Source organism: Emys orbicularis, chromosome 20 (assembly GCF_028017835.1).
Source record: "Emys orbicularis isolate rEmyOrb1 chromosome 20, rEmyOrb1.hap1, whole genome shotgun sequence".
NCBI lineage: Eukaryota > Metazoa > Chordata > Testudines > Emydidae > Emys > Emys orbicularis.
The window spans coordinates 15,862,135-15,881,792 of NC_088702.1; the positions used below are offsets into that span (position 1 = coordinate 15,862,135).

Below are 19,658 nucleotides of genomic sequence, written 5' to 3' on the forward strand. Positions count from 1 at the left end.
ATAGCAGGCTACAGGTGGAAGTGGCAGATTCAGCTGAAGAATTGATGGTCATTTTCCTACCCCACCTCAATCTACCTCCTTAAGAGCGGAGGACTTACCCCATAGGAAGCGTATGGGTGGGGGTCCCAGATTCCCAGGGGAGCTGGGGGAGATGGAGTGAATGTGGGGGTGCAGATATCTCCCCCCCAATAAAGTGCCTGAATCCCCCAGCTGCTATCGGGGGCAGGAGGAGTGACTACATTTGGAGCAGGTGAGACACTGGGCTGGAAGGTGAGGCAGAAAGCAGAGTGGCAGCTTCTCAGACAGGTGCGTTAGCCAAGAGCCCACCAGGGCCCAGAGCGTTCCCATCCCAGCACCGGGCATCAGCAGCAATAGGACGACGTTGCAGCAAGGAAGCAAAGGAAGAATCCTCAGGGTAAAGCCAGCTGCTGGGCGTGGAGGGACAGACACCAGCCCTCGCGGAGTCATTTCCACTTCACTTCCCTTCCTTCTCAGACCATTCCTTGTAGCTGCTTTCGTAGTTACGGGCCCTGCAGAGACAGGAAGTGACATATGGATCAGAATGAGAGATGGGAGGGACTATCCACAGCTAGATGGACCCGCTGCCTCTGGAGTGGAAGAGACAAACCCAGCCCTGTGACTGCTCATGGGCCAGAAACCCAAGTGGGACCAGAACATCAGAGGCGGAGCTGTGCCCAGAACTTTGAGAAATAACCTGTCCCCAGCACAGGGTCATACGGATGAATTTGAAGGGTCCCTGAGGAACCAAGGTAGCTGTGGGAACATTCCCTATGGGGTTAGAGCATAAGAACATAAGAACGGCCGTACCGGGTCAGACCAAAAGTCCATCTAGCCCAGTATCCGGTCTACCGACAGTGGCCAATGCCAGGTGCCCCAGAGGGAGTGAACCAACAGGCAATGATCAAGTGATCTCTCTCCTGCCATCCATCTCCATCCTCTGACAAATAGAGGCTAGGGACACCATTCCTTACCCATCCTGGCTAATAGCCATTAATGGACTTAACCACCATGAATTTATCCAGTTCTCTTCTAAACACTGTTATAGTCCTAGCCTTCACAACCTCCTCAGGTAAGGAGTTCCACAAGTTGACTGTGCGCTGCGTGAAGAAGAACTTCCTTTTATTTGTTTTAAACCTGCTGCCTATTAATTTCATTTGGTGACCCCTAGTTCTTGTATTATGGGAATAAGTAAATAACTTTTCCTTATCCACTTTCTCCACATCACTCATGATTTTATATACCTCTATCATATCCCCCCTTAGTCTCCTCTTTTCCAAGCTGAAGAGTCCTTGCCTCTTTAATGTCTCCTCATATGGGACCCGTTCCAAACCCCTAATCATTTTAGTTGCCCTTTTCTGAACCTTTTCTAGTGCCAGTATATCTTTTTTGAGATGAGGAGACCACATCTGTACGCAGTATTCGAGATGTGGGCGTACCATCGATTTATATAAGGGCAATAATATATTCTCAGTCTTATTCTCTATCCCCTTTTTAATGATCCCTAACATCCTGTTTGCTTTTTTGACCGCCTCTGCACACTGCGCGGACATCTTCAGAGAACTATCCACGATGACTCCAAGATCTTTTTCCTGACTTGTTGTAGCTAAATTAGCCCCCATCATATTGTATGTATAGTTGGGGTTATTTTTTCCAATGTGCATTACTTTACATTTATCCACATTAAATTTCATTTGCCATTTTGTTGCCCAATCACTTAGTTTTGTGAGATCTTTTTGAAGTTCATCACAGTCTGCTTTGGTCTTAACTATCTTGAGCAGTTTAGTATCATCTGCAAACTTTGCCACCTCACTGTTTACCCCTTTCTCCAGATCATTTATAAATAAGTTGAATAGGATTGGTCCGAGGACTGACCCTTGGGGAACACCACTAGTTACCCCTCTCCATTCTGAGAATTTACCATTAATTCCTACCCTTTGTTCCCGGTCTTTTAACCAGTTCTCAATCCATGAAAGGACCTTCCCTTTTATTCCTTGACAACTTAATTTACGTAAGAGCCTTTGGTGAGGGACCTGTCAAAGGCTTTCTGGAAATCTAAGTACACTATGTCCACTGGACCCCCCCTTGTCCACATGTTTATTGACCCCTTCAAAGAACTCTAATAGATTAGTAAGACACGATTTCCCTTTACAGAAACCATGTTGACTATTGCTCAACAGTTAGCTAGGAATTACTCTGTCCTCTCTCTCAGTAGCTAACCAAGACTTTGTCTCTGTGGCCTTGGTGAGAATCTGGAGTACCACCATCCCCTCCAGTGGGTTTACTCCAGAATACACCAGTATAAGCAAGATCGGTGCTGAGGGATATCTGAGCCCTCACCTTCTCCACCCGACCCACTGATTTCTCTATTAATAACCCTATACGTGAGAGCTTAGGGGGGCGCTCAGAAGGGCTGGAGTCCATAGGACCCAGGGCATTTTAAGCACCTACACCCCTTGCCTCCAAACCCACAGAGCCCATGGTACGTTCACAATCTCCCTGAGGGTCTAGTGCCCCATGGTACAAGAGCCCAAGGTGGAGGGGCAGGCTCACTTGGCGTAGCCAAGGGTTATGGCGATCTTTGTGGCCTGAGCCACTCTCCTGCCCCTCTGGCAGTAGAAGATCAAGTTCTCGTCATCCATCCGTGGCTTGTCCATGCCATATTTCATCTTAAACGTCTCAGGGTCCATCTTCAGGGCTTCCTCGACTTCTGCCACTGGGTGGGGGAAAGAGAGAGAGATGATCGCAATCAGCAGTGTTGGTGTATCACATCTCCACTAGATGGGGATGTGACACTAGCTAATGGAGTTACTCCTTTAGCTCAAGTGGTAAAGATCTGTATCTTGATGCTGAAGTTGCAGAGTTAAACCCTGATGATGATGATTGTGGGCGACTGCTACACTGCTCCATAAATACAGGCGATGATGCTCTTATGTTTATGCATGCAAGTCCCACGTTCTTTATAAAGGGACACAAGCTACCACTTTTCCCACTCCTGAAATGCAGCACCTTCTGTGGTGGAACACAGCAAATGAGCAAGACACGGAAACTCTGCACGTCCATTTAGAACAGGAAGTGAAGTAGAATCCTGCATCCATTTAAAACCACCAAGGTAGTTTAAGGAAGGAGAGAATTCCCCAAGCTGGAATTCGGCCAGGGTTACACCCTATTAGGAGTGCTAGTAATAATGCAGAATTCAGGCCTGTATTTTTGCCTGAGATAGAATTTTAGATTTGTTTGCTCATTTAATTTTTGATACATTTATATTCTTACTAATATGTGTAAACAAAGGACAGACACTGTGCATGTTGCTTCTGCCTAGCCAGATACGTTTGTTAGTATAATGGGAACAGATAAGAACAGTTGAAGTGTTACTGGGTATAATGAAAGTATAATATAGGAGTGCACATGTTAACACTGCCTCAACCTCTATCTTAAGGGAAGGTCAAACAACCCGTTGGGAAGGGCAGGAGGGGATTGGGGGGAAGGTATAACACACTAAAAGGCAAAAAAAAAAAAAAAAAAGTGCACCTGTTCCTGACTGTACCACAACCTCACTCCTTACCCCTCCCATGGGATACAAAAGAGGTGGGACCAAACCCCCAGATTCATGACCCCCAAAACGGAACATGACCATCAATTGTAAGGGGGGGGGACCCCCAAGCGTGCATTGCAGGTATAATGCTGCCTGCTAAAGTGGGGAGAGAACGGAACACTGGGGAACAAGGCTCTGCAGTGTCAAAGTTATTGACATGTTGCCTTAAAACCAACCCCAATAAACATCACATTGCCTGCACTTCGGACTTCTGGTCTTCTGCTTTCTGTCTGTGGGACAAGAACCAGGGGAGGGGGTGAAGGGAAAGCCCTCTACACACCCATCTGCTTGTGCACACGTAGGGTCTTCATTGATCCAGCTTTGGTCTCATGTCACTTCCCCAGCACACTGGAGAGCAGGGAAGAAAGAGCGCCCCCTGCTGAGTTACTAATTCCACTTTCTCCAGGGCTCTAGTGCTATGTATCAGGAACGATGGGCCTGGAGTCCTTGCAGCTGACCTGGGGCTGGCTGGCTCAGCCCTCAGGCAGGCTAATGAGCCCAGCTGGGCTGTGGCAGAGTCGCCTGATTGGCTCTTCCATTGGCTGCAAGGAGACTACGGAGCTGCATTTAAACTCAGCGGCAGGTCGCTGACTCCTCCATGCTTCTGCCCGCAGCTGCGATCACTCCTGTGCCCGCCTTGTTTCCAGTCCTGCTCCAGCCCTGCTCAGTTCCTGACTCCAGCTTTGACCCTTGGCTCTGACCGCTCGGCCTGACCGCTCATGCCCTGGTCTGTGACACTACATGTTGCCCTCTGCAGTGGGGGGGACGCTCCCTCTAAGTGCAATCGAAGCCCTGGTTGCTGGCACCCACAGCAAACCCTCACCTGGAATATTGACCGAGTTGGCGATATGGCCGTTCGCCACCTCCTCTGGCAACCGCACGTCGATAATCCGAGCATTCCCGCTGTCGACCAGCGCTTTCATGTCCTTGTGGGAAATGATGTTTCCTTTGTGGAAAGCAGAAACCAGCAGTCACTTCTTCCGCTCCCCCAGCAAGCCTTCGCCCCCAGCAACCAGGGGCAAACCCCTCTGCTCCCCCAATCACAGGGACGGAGAGTCGGGGGGTCAGCCACAGGCTGCAGCAGATCAGCCCTTGCAGCCCCTCACATGGTCTAGTCTCCTCCCCGTGTGAGATGATTCCTAGCTACACTGAGGCCCTGTACACTGCTCTCAGTGAGAAACTGAACTTTACACCACCAGGGCCAGTGCCGTATAAAAGGGCCTTTGTCATATCTGTCAGAATTCTGATTTACACAATCTCTTGGGCAAAACTGGAATTACATTAAACCCAACCAACTTAAGTTTAAGTATTTTGGGAGTTCAGGGATTGGAGGATGGCCTTGACTAACACAATTTCTGGACGATATTAGAAACTTCAGGGGATGTTTTGGGACAATACATGGGAAGTGGATTTCCCAGGAAATACTTGGAGGCTGAAGGAAATGCAAACGACCCACCTCCATCTATCCTTTAGAACAGTGATTCCCAAACTTTAACAACCTGTGAACCCCTTTCACTAAAATGTCAAGTCTTGCGAACCCCCTCCTAAAAATGAATATTTCCAGGAATTTTCTCCTTTACCTGAGTATAAATTATAAAAGCAGTGATCTTGGAAATATAAAATTTGTTTTTATGGCATGCTTATTACACACTATTTATTATTTATCATTACAGCATGTTTATTACATTATGAAAACAGCAACACTCTTTCAAGATCTCACTTTCATAGCTTGTATCACTTTGAATAAGCCTGTTATAAGACAAGGCTCCTATGTTTCATCAAGGAGCATCAGATGTGAAACAGCAGGAAGGTACTGTATTTAAGAAGCCAACTCAAAGAGTTCCTCCTACACTAGCATTCAGGTCTTGAGCAGTCCAGGCAAACAACGCATGTTACAACAAAGCTTAAACTTGTTCTTCATAATAATTTTAAAAACAATACTAGCTGCCTATTTAATTTAAAAAAACAGCAAAAAATATCCACCTCCCTTTCCATTTCTTATAAGGAGTCTTGAAGTTTAAATCTCCTCAGTGTGATAGATATGCTTGCTTTATCTACTTAGGTCTTGGAAGTCCAGGGGCTCCGGGCTACTGGCCCTGTGCTGCTCGGGATCCCTGGGGACAGCTCTGCCTGCCATTAGGGTATTCCCCCCCCCCCCCCCCGAGAACCCCCTGTAACATTTCGCGAACCCCCAGGGGTTCACAAACCCCAGTTTGGGAACCACTGCTTTAGAAGCTGCACTTGGAGCAGAGATCGTGTTGTCTGGTGGATTATCTGTTCAAGGTCACTTCAAAGAACCCAACTGGATAAAGGAGTGACTCTCAGTGTTCTCTTCTGAACAGAGAGTGGGATGAACTTGACACCGCAGGGAAACCCCTGGGCGGGGCTGGGAAGGGCTGCTCCTACCAAAGCCTACATTGGAGGGGGTGATCTCTGGTAAGCTTATTAGCAGGCGTTTAGGTTTTTTAATTGTTTTTTCATATGTTTTCTCTGCAACACTTTTGCCTCAAAAATTAATAGGCTCATGTAGGAAGAACTGCAGTGCCTAATTAGCGCCAGGGCTTGCCAGGGCTGAGCCCCGGCATCTCCGGGCCTGGCAGTTCAGAGCCCCGGCATCTCCGGGCTTGCCTCATGAGTTATGAAAGTAAAAAAAAAAAATTGCTTGAGCCAACTTCCCCTTTGCCAGGTGGGTGTTCGACCTGCCCCCTGCCCTGGCCCCGGCCCACCCCTACACCACCCTCACCCCACCCCCTTCCCCAAAGTCCCCGCCCCCATTCCACCCCCTTCCCCCAAGTCCCCACCCTGCCTTTTCTCCGCCTCCTCCCCGCTCCGCCCCCTCCCTCCCGGAAAGTCCAAAGCACCGCCAAACAGCTGTTAGGCAGCAGGAAGCGCTGGGAGGTAGGCAGAGGAGTGGGGACACAGTGCACTCAGGGGAGGAGGAGGCGAGGAGAGCTTGGCTGCCAGTGGGTGCTAACCACCCGCTAGTTTTTCACCATGGATGCTCCAGCCCCAGAGCACCCACGGAGTCAGCGCCTATGAGCCCTGGCATTTCATTACAAATTAAGCACTGAAGAACCATGCGGTAACTTATAATTGTAGCAATTCCACTGTTATTAGTCTCTGAGGGGAAAGCCAGCAGGCCTGCTTGGGCAGACTAACCCAACACAGGGAAGGCAGGGAGCTGCAGCAGCCTGGAGAGACCCCAGCCAGCAAGGAGAGAGACCCATGTCTCCACCCTAGAGAGATGACAACCGGGGGAGCTGCAAGTCAGACCGGGTACCCTTGCTGGGCCAGTGAGGTGCAGGTGCCCTGAACTGACACAAGAATCAGGCCCCTTGTCTTTAGTAGGAGTCACTCATGGGCAAAATCCGGCCCCTATAAGGCAACAGCAGAGCCGGGTTATTCCTTTAACCATTGATTTTCCAGACACAGGATTCATTTGCTCCTGACATGCTGGAGCAGGGTTCAGGCTGTGCAAGACACCGGGGGGGGGGGGGGGGTGCGCGCCAAATTCTGCTCTCGTTCACACACTGTAAACTCTGACTGCTGCGGGCTGTATTCAAGAGCACACAGAGAGAGAGAGAGAGAGAAAGAGACCTGGATACAGAGCATGGAAGTGAATTTTCCCCACAGCTGGCCCTGGACCTGTAGACACGGCCGAGTCCAGTACTGAGGCTTATTGGGGGGAGATCTCCCAGCATTGCTCTAGCACCTGCAGCTTTGTCTAGACGAGGGGGAAAGGTTTAAAAAAGGCACGGGGGTAGCTCAGCCGATTTGAAACCCCACCCAGTGTGGATGTAGCTTACCACCTCCACAGTCACATCAGCAGGTCGTGCTGTAGTGTAGCCCTTGTCTGGCCAAGGGGCTCTGTCTACACACAAGAGTTGTCCCAGTTTAACGATGTCAGTACAGGAAAGGGAATAAGTCACCCCAGTCTGAGGCACCCTCACACCAGTATAACTGCATCCACAACTGGGATTGTGCCAGAATGACTATCTGTAAAAATAAAAATCACATCCCCACTCCCGCACCGCCTCACAGCAGAGTTATACCAGGACGGATGCTGTGTAGATAGGAAAAAAACCCACTGTTTTCCCTATTGAGTTTAACCCCAACTGTAAACCCCATTTGGCAACAATGTAGACAGTCTAAAGCCTTCAGCTCAGTTTGAATAGGTCGAGTTACAGTCTCAGCTTTAACTCAACCAGTTCAGCATCTAGGGTCATGGGAGGGGCTGAGTGCAAGAGGAAGAGGGCAGCTCCAGGGAACGGGGGCTGACGGCACGGTAGCTTTTCAGAGGAGGGGAGGGTTGGAATGCTTGTCATCGGAACTGGGCCCAGCAAACACACCTATCCCCAACTTCAGTCACTCCCAATCCCAGGGTGCACTAGGCTAGGGCAGGAGCCTCCTCCGGGTCTGTACCGAGGCCCAGCTCCGGAGGTCACGTAGGAGGCAGGATACGCCAAAAACCACTTGTCGGCTCTCAGGAGACTCCATTCTCTGCGAAGGTTGCTCTTTTAGCAGGGCAGCCCAATGGGCTTCTGGTTCCAGGCTCTCCCCAGCCCTTGCAGCAAAGCACATGCCTGTTTTCCCATCAAGATGCTTGGGCACTGTCCAATCTTTAATCTATCGCAGCCAGTACAGGGAGTAGTTGCAGGAGGCCGGGGAAGGGGCAGTAACACCACCGGCTATTGTAAGCTTGCAAGTGACTTCCAAAGAGCCCAGTGCGGACGTGCGCACGCAACCACCCACCCACACGCAGGCTCTGCAAGTCCCCATTTCCTTACTGGCGTCCAAGTGGATGGCTTCCGATTTCTGAGTGGTCCCAACGTTGTTCTGAGCCTCGCAAAAATAATCCCCCGTGTCGAAGCTGGTTACGGGCTCATTCATCTGGAGTGGGAAAGAAGGCGTGAGGGAGGCATAGACAGAGGCGTAAACTCCCCACGAGTCAAGCAGCCCCCTGCCCCGTGCATACCAGCACTCCTGTCTTGGTGTCGATCGCGTAGCAGGAGTTCCTGAATTTCTCGTTGATCTTGGGGTTGGAGGTCATAAGGACGTCGTACCTGTAGCATTGGCAGGTAGGAGGTGGAGAGCCATCTGTTTCCATGCATGTCAGCACAAGGCAAAGAGGCACATGTTACAGATGACCCTTGAACCCACCGCTGTGACCCCCTGCCCTAAACACACCCAAGACGCGGTCATCTGCATTTGTTAAATTGCGTTTAGTCTAATCCAGTCAGTCATGGGTTAATAGAGGACCGGCTAAGTGACATGAAGGCAAACAAATGGCCAGCTCATTTTAAGTGAAGTAAGTGGTAAGCAGCATCCATGTCTAGCTTGATAGTCCGTTGACTCGTGAACTAAGTCAGTGGCTGGGCCCCCTTCCATTGACAGGGCTTTCTTGGCACTGCTCCAGGGCTGATCAGTGACGTTCCAGAGCTCAGGCCAGTGTAACTGTCATTCCCCGACAACGCACCTTTAATTGCGATGGGGAAGGAGTGAAAAGCGGTTCCTTCCTGACCCATGCAGAGATCCTGTGCTGCCCTGAAGCTTGATTATACTCATGTCAGCACAACTACAAATAGGAGTGGACTTTTCTTTAAAATCCAGCCACACTATTGTCTGGATCTCCTGGGACACATTCCACAGAGAGCAGCAGTTCCTTGCGTGGGTTCTGCACCAGCTGCCCTTTAATTCACGAGAGGATTAATGGCACTCACTGGGCTGGCTCTTCCATTGCCCTGCTCCCTGGGCAGTCATTTACACCACAATAAAATGGGTGTGGAATGCAACTAAATCAGAGCAGCTCTCGGTGTTCTGGTGCAAACGACTGTACGAAGAGCAGGGAGACAGAATCAGGTGCCCGGCGTTCAACATAAATGGCAAGTGCACATGGGGAGAAGTGTCACTGACCAGAAATTAACGCTTTGACTACGAGCCCTGCTGCTGGCAGTAGCCACCCTGCTGACAGGTGAAAGGTGCGATGCTGGCCGTGTGGGTGAAACCAGTGTCCCTCCCACTTTGATGGAGCAACTTGTCGAAACAAAATGTTTGACCAAAACTGCTGCAATCCTGAAGGAAGGAAACAGAGTTTGGTCCAACACTGGGCTCCCATTCGGTGACTGATTTCGCAGCGCTGGTGAAAGGTGCTAGACTGACAGCATTTGTGAGTGAGGCTCTGGGTACGGCCACAGAACAGGCACTGTAAAAGTAGTGCAATCTTCCCCCCCTAATCTTTTGCCAGGGACCTCAGCCCAGCCATGAAGGGACCATTTCTGGGGTGAGGACAGTCTCCATTGGTTTCTGCAGACAATACACCCAAGGTTCAGATTGGTGCTGACAGTGAGTCTTCAAGGTGTGAAAAAGTGGACTGACAGCACATCTGTATGAAGGGGATCTCTGCTTAAATGCCATTCGCATGTAATGCAAGATAAGCATGGACTTGCCCACGTCAGCAGGGGGAACAGTTACAGTGTCAGACTTCCTGAGTGCGTGTTACAGAAATAACAGTGCCCCCATGTAGCTAGGATTGTTTCTTCTTTGCCACATAATGGGCTATGCATTTACCTGTGCGAGGCAGTCCTCGAGAACCAGTTGTGTTTAACGGTTCTGAAGATGCGGAGCCAACAGAACTGGAGGCTTTTGAAACCATTGGATAATCTGGGCATTAGGCTTTCCCCAGGGCCCCCCTTCGAACCTGGCTAGCCTGACTGGATTACAGGATACTTGCCACTGCCCAAAGCAGCCTTATTCCATGGCTCTATTCCAGCAGGACTGACGCTGCTCTCAGGAAGGCCCTAAAGCTCCATTCATGCGCCGCTCTGGCCCTGCAGGTCCGTGGTCAGGGGACATGGGTGAGAATTTCAGAGAACCAGGTTTAGACGATTGAGGCTTCCCTACAGTCTAAGTCCAATGTGGAAAGAGTCTTGTTTCAGTGACCTCAGGCTAGTTTGCTATCCACTGATGATGCCGTGGTGTGCGGAGAGCAACATTGTTCAAATAAGCCATTGGACTCTTAGTAGGGAAAAATAATACCCTCCTTGCGGCAGGAGTCAGTGGGGAGGTTCCCCGGTCTGTGCCACGCAGGTTAGAAGTTCATAGTGCTTCCTTCGAATCTTAAACTCTATGAAAACACACTCCTTGCCCACAGTTAGCAACATGCCCCCAGGGGCCCCCTCTCTCCGAGACTAGAAGGCCTGGAACTTTAGCCATGGCAACCGGTCCCAAGTTGTAATTACAGAAAGGCAATAGTACCTTGGACGATGAGGTCAACTTCTGACTTATTTAGTCGGCCAATGCCCCCGCTCCCAGTCCAGAGGACCTCGCAGATGTACTTCCCCATGTCCTTCCGAGTCACCGAAGTGAAACGAATCCCCGTGGCTGTGAACTGAGCACGGTCTTTGTAGGGGTCTGCAGAGAAAGGGGAGACAGTGAGAAGCTGAGAGCACTTGGAGGTGGAGGAATCCAAGTGAGAGCCAGAACAGGCTGCTGGTGTGGAGAAGGGGGGGAAGGGCAGCCCCAAGAACCAGCCTCAGAGCAGAGAGCACGGTAAGGAGAAGAGCTGATTAAATGGGATTCAGTTCAAATACAACAAGAGGTCTCCCCATTGCCAAAGGAAGCTACATGCCCCTATGTCCAATAGCCAAGCCAGCCCAATCACAGCTGGCCGGGGGATGGAGGGGTTTGTTGCAGGGTTTAAGGAATGGGTTCTGTTATGCTGTGCTGCTGGCAGATATGAACTAGTTAGTAAGGAGGTTATTCCACCCCATTTCTTTCCTCGTAGCTTTTCCCACGAGTGCTCAGTGCTTTTAAGAAATGAGTTAGCAGTGGGAAAGCTGATTCCAGGCAAAGCAATCTAGAACGCTGTGTGTGGTTACACCAGTCACATTAAAAGACTGTTCTCAAACTGTTCAGCTGATATGGCTGAGCGACAAAGGGGTCTGCAGAAGGCGAGGAACCCATCTGCTAGGACAGAGGACACAAAATGGCTGGTTGGTTCTCGCCTGTCTTCGTAACACCTCAGCACATCTGTACACCACAGCTCAGCCATGGTAGCATCAGTGCATGCTGGGATTCCTGAAACACCTACCCCAGAGGGTCCAGCTCTGTTACTAGGAGAAGGCGCTTCTGGCTAATTTCCAGATGTGAAGCACTGCATTGTGGGAAAGTAGCTGAATCGGGGTAACTGCTGCCAATGCCTGTGGCTTCCTGCCCATATTGAGAAGTTACGGACTGAACTGGTTCAGAAGGACCCAAGCTAAAGACCTCACTTCGGATCAGGGTGGATAAAAATCAATGATTAAAAAAAAGTCTCATTTAAATTGGATACAGAATTATTTTCAAAAATAAACCTATTTAAAAATAAATTTGAAATTATTACAACCTGTATTAAGGCCAAACTTACTATAGTCTATTAAAATAATTTAAATTAAATTTTTTTAAAAAAGGAACAGTATGTTCACTGCTGAAGTTTTAATGAAAGTCTGAACTGGTGGAAGTCACTGGCTAAGGTCTTGAAACCAGAGTTTACTGACATGCTGAACCAGCTTTGGACTGCACATGCAGAAGAAGCTACTGCTGAGAGAATTTTTTTCCCTATTTTCAGTTTATTAACTAATTCATCTGAATGAGTCGTTCATTCATTAAACCGATTGGGAGCTGAAAAAGCAGAAAAGCTTGTTTTCTTCTTGCAGACTATGAATAAAAAGTAGATGTAAGAGAATGAGATCTACTAGCTCTAAAATCTTGCCATGGTGACCAGAAACAATCAGTTCAATTCACTAAAGTTATACTTTGTTTAATAAATTAGTTTTAAATGCTAAACATAGTGTCAAACTTTTCTTATTTATCCAGTGCACGTAAGGTGGTTTTATTTAACTGCTTAAAAAACGTTTAAATGCTGAGTTTGTGCCTTTTTATTTGAATTCCGATCTCCAGAGTTTGACACAAATCAATCACAATAAAAGTTAAATCAAGTAAATAAGAAATGCATAATTCCCCATTTTCAAACAATAAAAAATGTAAACTTTAAGAATTTGAAGAACTGTATGTTAAGCTATATAATTGCTTAACTAAATGTGGATCCACCTGCTTAGCAAAGAGCACCAGCAAACTTGGGGTAAAGCTATATTTAGTTGCAATTGAACACATTTTAATGAATATCAATTACTAAAAATCAATGCTTCTTTAGGAAAATAACCGGGGGTGGAGGAAGCCTCCCAATTCAATGGGTGAACTATACTAAGCTACTGAGGGGGCACCAACCACCTGCAGCAGCACCCCAGCACTAAAACCTTAATCCCGGCCCTGGTGTGGTGGAGCAGGCTGGAGAGTGAGTCTGCCCCCCACACATCCCCACAGCTAGGGTTGTCAACTTTCTAATAGCAGAAAACCGAACACCCCTGCCCCACCCCTACTCCAACGCCCTGCCCGGCTCACTCCATTCCCCCTCCCTCCCTCTCCCCCACCCTTGCAGGGGGTTGGGGTGCAGGAGGGGGTACGGGCAGGGATGAGGGCTTTGGGGCACTGGAAGGGGCTCCAGGCTGGGTCAGGGGGGTGGGATGCAGAAGGGGTGAGGGCTCCAGGATGGGATGGCATCCGGAAATGCCAGCCTGTCGGATCCGCAACATGCTCCGCAGCCGGAGACCCCCACTACCTCTCCTTCGATGGGGTCGCCTTCGATTTCCAAGGCACCTGCACCTACATCCTGGCCAAGACCTGCACCAACACCGGGAACCTGACATTCTTTGCCGTGAAGGTGGAGAATGTGCCCTGGGGCAATGGGAAGATGTCTGTCACCAAGCTGGTGTCCTTGGAGGTCTACGGGCTCACGCTCACCCTGCTGCAGAACAGGAAGGGGCTTGTCATGGTAAGTCCTGCTCAAGATGTTCCCAGGGGGCTGAACCCTGCAATGGGGCAGCCCCACTGATGTGGCAATGCAAGGAGCACTTGTCTCCTGGGTCACTCATTAGGAGCGCGCAGGCAGGAGGGGTCAGACACTCAGGTTCTGATCCTGACCTTATTGGCACCAGGGCCAATCCAGAGGCATCCCGCTGAAGAAAGCAGAATCGCTCTGGATTTTCTCTGGGACAAGTGAGATCGGAATCCTGCCCTCAGCTCATTGCGCTCAGTGGATGATTGCAGAGTAAGCCCAGGGAACTGATATCAGAATCAGGCCCTGATGCCATTACACTGGAAGAGGTGACCCTGGATTTACCTTGGGGTCAGTGAAATCAGAAGTGACCATAACATAATTGAGTTCAGTGGAGTCACTACAGATTTGCCCAGGTGTCACTGAGACCCTATCTTGTGCCCATAACCCACCCCTACAGCATCCACTCCCCCGACTCACAGGGAATGCTCCGTCTCTTCCATGTGGACGGGGCGTCTCACAACCTCCCTGTGGTCGTGACCGATGGGCAGCTCCAAGCATATCAGCATGGTGGAAACATGCTGGTGCAAACAGACTTCGGCCTCACTGTGAGCTATGACCTGGTTTACCACGCCAGAGTCACCATCCCAGGGAACTACCAGGGCCAGACGTGCGGCCTGTGCGGGAACCACAACGGGCGTTGGGACGACGAGTTCCTGCTCCCCGATGGAAGGGCGGCCCCTAACGTGGCAGCGTTCAGTTCTGCCCGGAAAGTCCCGATCCCGGGGGTGGCCTGTGAGGATGGATGCACCAGGAACAGCTGTCTGGTCTGCAAGGAGATGAAGAAGGACTTCTTCAAACAGCGCAAATACTGCGGGTTGCTCACGGTGCCCGATGGCCCCTTCGCCACCTGCCACAGCACAGTCAGCCCCACTGTGTATTTCAACAGCTGTCTGTATGATCTGTGCCTGGGCAATGGGGACTCCCAGGTCCTGTGCCAGAGCATCCACAGCTACGTGACAGCCTGCCAGGAGTTCCGGGTCACCGTCCAGCCCTGGAGGAGCACCTCCTTCTGCAGTAAGTGCCGTGATGCTGGTGTAGCACAAGGGCCTGTCCCACTCGCTCCCCTCCCTCTGCAGGTATCTAGGTATCTCATTCCAGGCCGCTGGGCTTCTTCAGAGACTCCTTTGGGTGGGAACCAACAACTTCATGTTCCGTTATAAAGGTGACCTGATCCTCTCGTCCCTGTTAGATTCTCCTCTCCTTCATGTCTGTCCCTCTAAGGTGTGGGGTGAGATCTCTCCAGCCATCAATTACTTCTCTCTCTGCTTTAGCTCTGAGCTGCCCGGCCAACAGTCACTACAAGCTGTGCGCCGACCTCTGCACCACCACCTGTGCCAGGATCACCGATGCCAGGAAGTGCCCAGACACCGGCGCCGAAGGCTGCCAGTGCGATGATGGCTTCCTCTTTGATGGCCAGGGCTGCGTGCCTCTGCAGATCTGAGGGTGCTTCAAAAAGGGGATATATTACAAGGTACTGCCCCCTGCTGGGGTATTAAATCCTATCCGTTCGCTTCCTCCATGCCCTGCTCTCATCAGCCATGTTGGATCAGACCGTTGTCACTTGCCAATGGCAATACATGAATCTCTGGAGAAAGGCGAAAGGCACTAATGGTGCAAGGCTTGTTCCATGAACCGTGTCCCTGCAAGGGCAGTGGAGTCTAGGGGTTGGAGCAGGGAGCTGGGAGTCAGGACTCTTCGGTTCTCTCCCCAGCCCTGGGAAGGCAGTCATGCTGTTATACTTAGAAAATGAAAACCAGCAGGATCTTATTCAGGGAATAAGGCAATAGTAGGGGATGTAACATTACAGTAGTTGTGGGGGACCATCCGGAAAATATGTCATACCAATGGTAAGCTGTTATCTGTCTCTCTGCAGTGGCAATTCTTAACATATCCCTGTTTGTATTCATAATATGGATGGTTCGGTTTCCCACATTCCCTTTTGTTTGTTCTAGGAACTGTGTTACCTCTTTACCTTTTAATAGGTGATTGGTGAATTCCTGCCATTCAATATCAAGATTGACAGAGAATTCAGCTAAATCAGTGCTCACAGTAAGATGAGATTTTTCTGGCTGTGGTAGATAGTAAGTGTGATTATTAACTAACATGGCCCCCTCCCCACAGGAGCTGCACCCCAATGGCTCTAACCGACATGGCTTCCCCCCCCCCCGCAAGAGTTGCTCACTAACAGCTCCAACCAACACAGCCCCGTCCCCCACAGGAGCCGCTCCCTAATGGCTCTAACCAGCGTGGCCCCCTCCCCCACAGGAGCCGCTCGATAACGGCTCCAACCGACGCAGCCCCCTCCCCCACAGGAGCTGCTCCCTAACGGCTCCAATGGACGCAGCTCCCTCCCCCACAGGGGCCGCTCCCTAATGGCTCTAACCAATGCAGCCCCCTCTCCCTCAGGAGCTGTTCCCTAATGGCTCCAGCTGACACAGGCCCAGCATTGCCAGTCTTGTGTTTTTTTCACAAGTGCCGGGGTTTTGCCGGGGGGCTGGGGCTTGTCTGGTGATGGCGCGAGAAGCTCCAGGCCCCTGGTGAAGTCCAGCCCCGCTGGGAGCCAGCAAAGTCGCTCCTCTCCGCTCACCGCTCTGATTGGGGGAGCAAAGAGTCCAGCTGCCCAGGGTGGTGCCGCTCCCTCCCTTCCCCTGTCCCATGAGCAACGGGATGGGACAGCTCCTATGCTCCTCCCCCACCCACAGCACCCACCCTGGGAAGGGGCAAATGGGGGTGAGGAGCCCCAGGAGCTGCTCCCAACCCATTGCAGGCCTCCCTGGGACGGGAGGGAGAGGGGTGAAAAATCCCAGGAGGAGCAGAGGAGAGGCTGTGGGGGGCTGAGTTGAGCAGGTGGGAGTCTGGGATTGCTGGGGCGGAGGCTGGGGCTGAACTGACGGGGGATTGATGGAGGTGGGGGCTGGGGTGCTGAACTGAGGGGAGCTGTACTGCTGGGGTGGAGAATGGGGAGCTGAACTGGGGGTGTTGGACTGATGGGGATGTGGGCTGGGGTGGGGTGGGGGGGCTGGACCGATGGAGGGTGGGCAATGGGGGGTTACTGAGGTGGCTGAACTGATGGGGGGAATGGGTGCAGAGAGAATAGAAGGGGGAACTGGGGGACAGGATTAATTACTGCACAGGGGACAGGCAAATGTGGGGGTGACAGCTCCTGCAACAGGGACCAAAATCCCCTTCCCTTAGGAGAGTGGGCAACATGAATTGTCACAGACACGCACTGAGGTGGGCGGGAGAGTTCTAACATCAAAAGACAGGCCGCAATTCACAGTGCAGTCCTTTTAAAAGAAGCTCTTTATTTCTTGGGGCCGATTTCATGAGATTTAGGGTCTGACTCACAATTTTTGATCTCTTGAGATTGGCAATACCATAGACCCCTCCCCCACAGGGGTGGCTCCCTAAAGGCTCTAACCAGAGCCGTCCCCCTCCCCCATGGTTGGCCTCACCAATTCCTAGTCTTAGTCCTTTTGAAATCCCAATGAAATAGTTTTTCTTCAGTATTTGCCAATTTGTGACAATCAAAAGGCTTTGAAGAGATGGTCCAATTTCAATGATGTTCTGATGGAAACCATGCAAATTCCAAAACCCACCTGGTTTTCTCCCAGCTTGCTGACCTGGCTCTTTGGCATCTTGCCAGCAGGATTGCCTCAGAGCCGGGTCTCCATTTCCCTTCAGAGAAAATTTTGCAATTGATTAGATTTATTCTAAATTGGGACGGAACCAATTTTCGAAATATTGAAATCCTCCACCATAAAGAATTACTTTTCTCCAGCCAGTTCTATCTAACATGATGCTATAAACTATTTCTGGCTCCGATTTGGGACCAGATTCACTGAAAATTTTGGATGGGGCCCATTGCTAATCTGAGCAGAGGTCAGAATGAAATGTAAATGACTAGTGCCGTCGATTGTGACCTTTGCCCTTTCTTTCTCACCATGAAGGTGAATAACACCAGGGCCCACTTACCCATCTCCCTCAACAATGGGGCCCTTCGGCTCTATCAGAGCGACACCTCCCTCGTCCTCCACACCAACTTCAACCTCAGAGTGTCCTACGACTGGAACAAACACCTGAGGGTCACCGTCCCTAATGACTTCTCTGAGAGCCTGTGCGGTCTGTGCAGCAATTATAATGGGGACCCTTCCGATGACTTCTGGACCCCAGCCGAGGATCAGGATCCCAGTGCCATACTCCAGGAGCAAAACTGGGAAGTGGAAGATGAGGATCAGTTTTGCTGGCACAATTGCATTGGAGGTTGCAGACCCTGTGCCCCCAGCATAGCCAGAAAGTACAAGGAGGAGGCCTCGTGCGGCCTGATAACCAAGGTCTCAGATGGGCCCTTCAGCCAGTGCCACATCAAGGTGGATCCTACAGTCTACTTGGACAACTGCATGTACGATCTGTGCCACAACGACGACTACAGGAAGGCCCTGTGTGAGGTCCTGAAGGCCTACGTGGACGCCTGCCAGCTGGAGGGGGTCAGGATTGGAGAATGGAGGCAGCTGGCCAGATGCCGTGAGTACAGATTTGAATGCCAACATTATATAAACGGGTCTGGGGGTCAGCACTCCTGCATTCTATTCTTCTCCTTAGGAGGGAGTGTGGCCTAGTGCTTTGAGCAGTGGTTGGGATATGAGGACTCTTGGTTGTACTGTACCTACAGTATCTCTGCCTGTCTGTCTATGGTATTTCTAAGGTGGCTCTCACTGTGAATATATAACATCTGCCGATGACACATGGGAGTCTGAGATAAGTTGATGCCAATTTTTAAGTCAATCATCCCTTTATGGGCCTGATCCTTTAGGGTGCCAGGCACCTCCTGCAATGTGATGAGCATCATTGACTCTTCTTGAGGTGAGTGGGATTGGAGAGCTCTCTGTGCCCCATTAGAGATGTCCCTTTCTGTCTATTTTAAATTCTGCTTTTTCATGGAGAGAACTTGCTGCTAAATCTGTGGGTCCTTCACTCTCCAGCCATGGAGTGCCCCCTGGAGAACAGCCAGTACCAGCTCTGTGGAACAGCCTGCCCAGCCACGTGTGTGGACCAGTCAGTCCCCAGCAGCTGCCAAGACCCCTGAGTGGAAAGCTGCCAGTGTAAGGATGGTTTTGTGCTGAGCCAGGGCAAATGCATCCCACAGGGCAACTGTGGGTGCCAGTTTAAAGGGTGCCCCATGCCCCCAATGAGAGCTTCTGGATCGAAGAGGCATGTGGGACATGGTGCATGTGCAATGCAGCCACTAGACAAGTCGAATGTGTGGGTGCTACATGCAAACATTCAGAGAGATGCGGGCTAGTGAATGGCGTACGGGGCTGTTACCCTTCCAGCTATGCCATCTGCTCTGTGACAAGGAATCTGTGCTATGCCACCTTTGATGGACAGAGATACGACTTCCAAGGGCACCTGACACTACCAGCTCACGGCTCTGTGCGAGAAGGCAGAGGGACTGGTGGACTTTAAAGTCTACTTCCAGGAGAACAATACCGCTCCTGTACAGATCAAGGTTTATCAGATTAACCTCAGGGTCAGCAATCAATTCCCTGGGAAAGTCCTGGTGAGTTTCTCAAATTGTCTCTAATCTCTCTAAAACATTTGTGGAAAGTCACCTGTGTGATCCAGAAAAGTTGCAGACAGCGCATGGAAGGATTTTGAAATATAGGGTGAATTGTAACCACATTCTTCTATAAACAGGGAGCCAATGGAGATATTTAAGGACTGAGGTGATGTGGTTACACTTCAGATGTGTGAGAAGGTGTCTGAATCATAGGACTGGAAAGTACCTCGAGAGGTCATTAGTCAAGTTCCATGCAATCATGGCAAGATTAAGTATTACCTAGACCATTCCTGACAGGTCGTTGTGTAACCTGCTCTTAAAAATCTCCAATGATGGATATTCCACAACCTCCCTAAGCAATTTATTCTAGTGATTAACTACCCGGACAGTTAGGAAGTTTTTCCTAACGTCCAAACTAAACCTCCCTTGCTGCAATTTAAGCCCACGGCTTTTTGTCCTATCCTCAGAGATTAAGGAGAAAATTTGTTCACCCTCCTCCTTGAAACAACCTTTTATGTACTTGAAAACTGTTATCATGTCCCCTCTCAGTC

At 50.4% G+C, this 19,658-nt stretch overlaps 1 protein-coding gene across 1 annotated transcript in view; it reads right to left on the reverse strand.

The window, feature by feature from the left end:
- Window positions 1-475: 475 nt before the first annotated feature.
- LOC135892781 (junctional adhesion molecule A-like) overlaps window positions 476-19,658 on the reverse strand; it is an 83,199-nt gene continuing 64,016 nt past the window's right edge. Inside the window, exons 4-9 of the mRNA XM_065420579.1 lie at window positions 10,868-11,023; window positions 8,589-8,710; window positions 8,401-8,503; window positions 4,437-4,559; window positions 2,572-2,734; window positions 476-530 (exon numbers count right to left, since the gene is read on the reverse strand). Of these exons, the coding sequence (XP_065276651.1) occupies window positions 476-530; window positions 2,572-2,734; window positions 4,437-4,559; window positions 8,401-8,503; window positions 8,589-8,710; window positions 10,868-11,023 (722 nt within the window). The remainder of the gene's footprint in view (window positions 531-2,571; window positions 2,735-4,436; window positions 4,560-8,400; window positions 8,504-8,588; window positions 8,711-10,867; window positions 11,024-19,658) is intronic.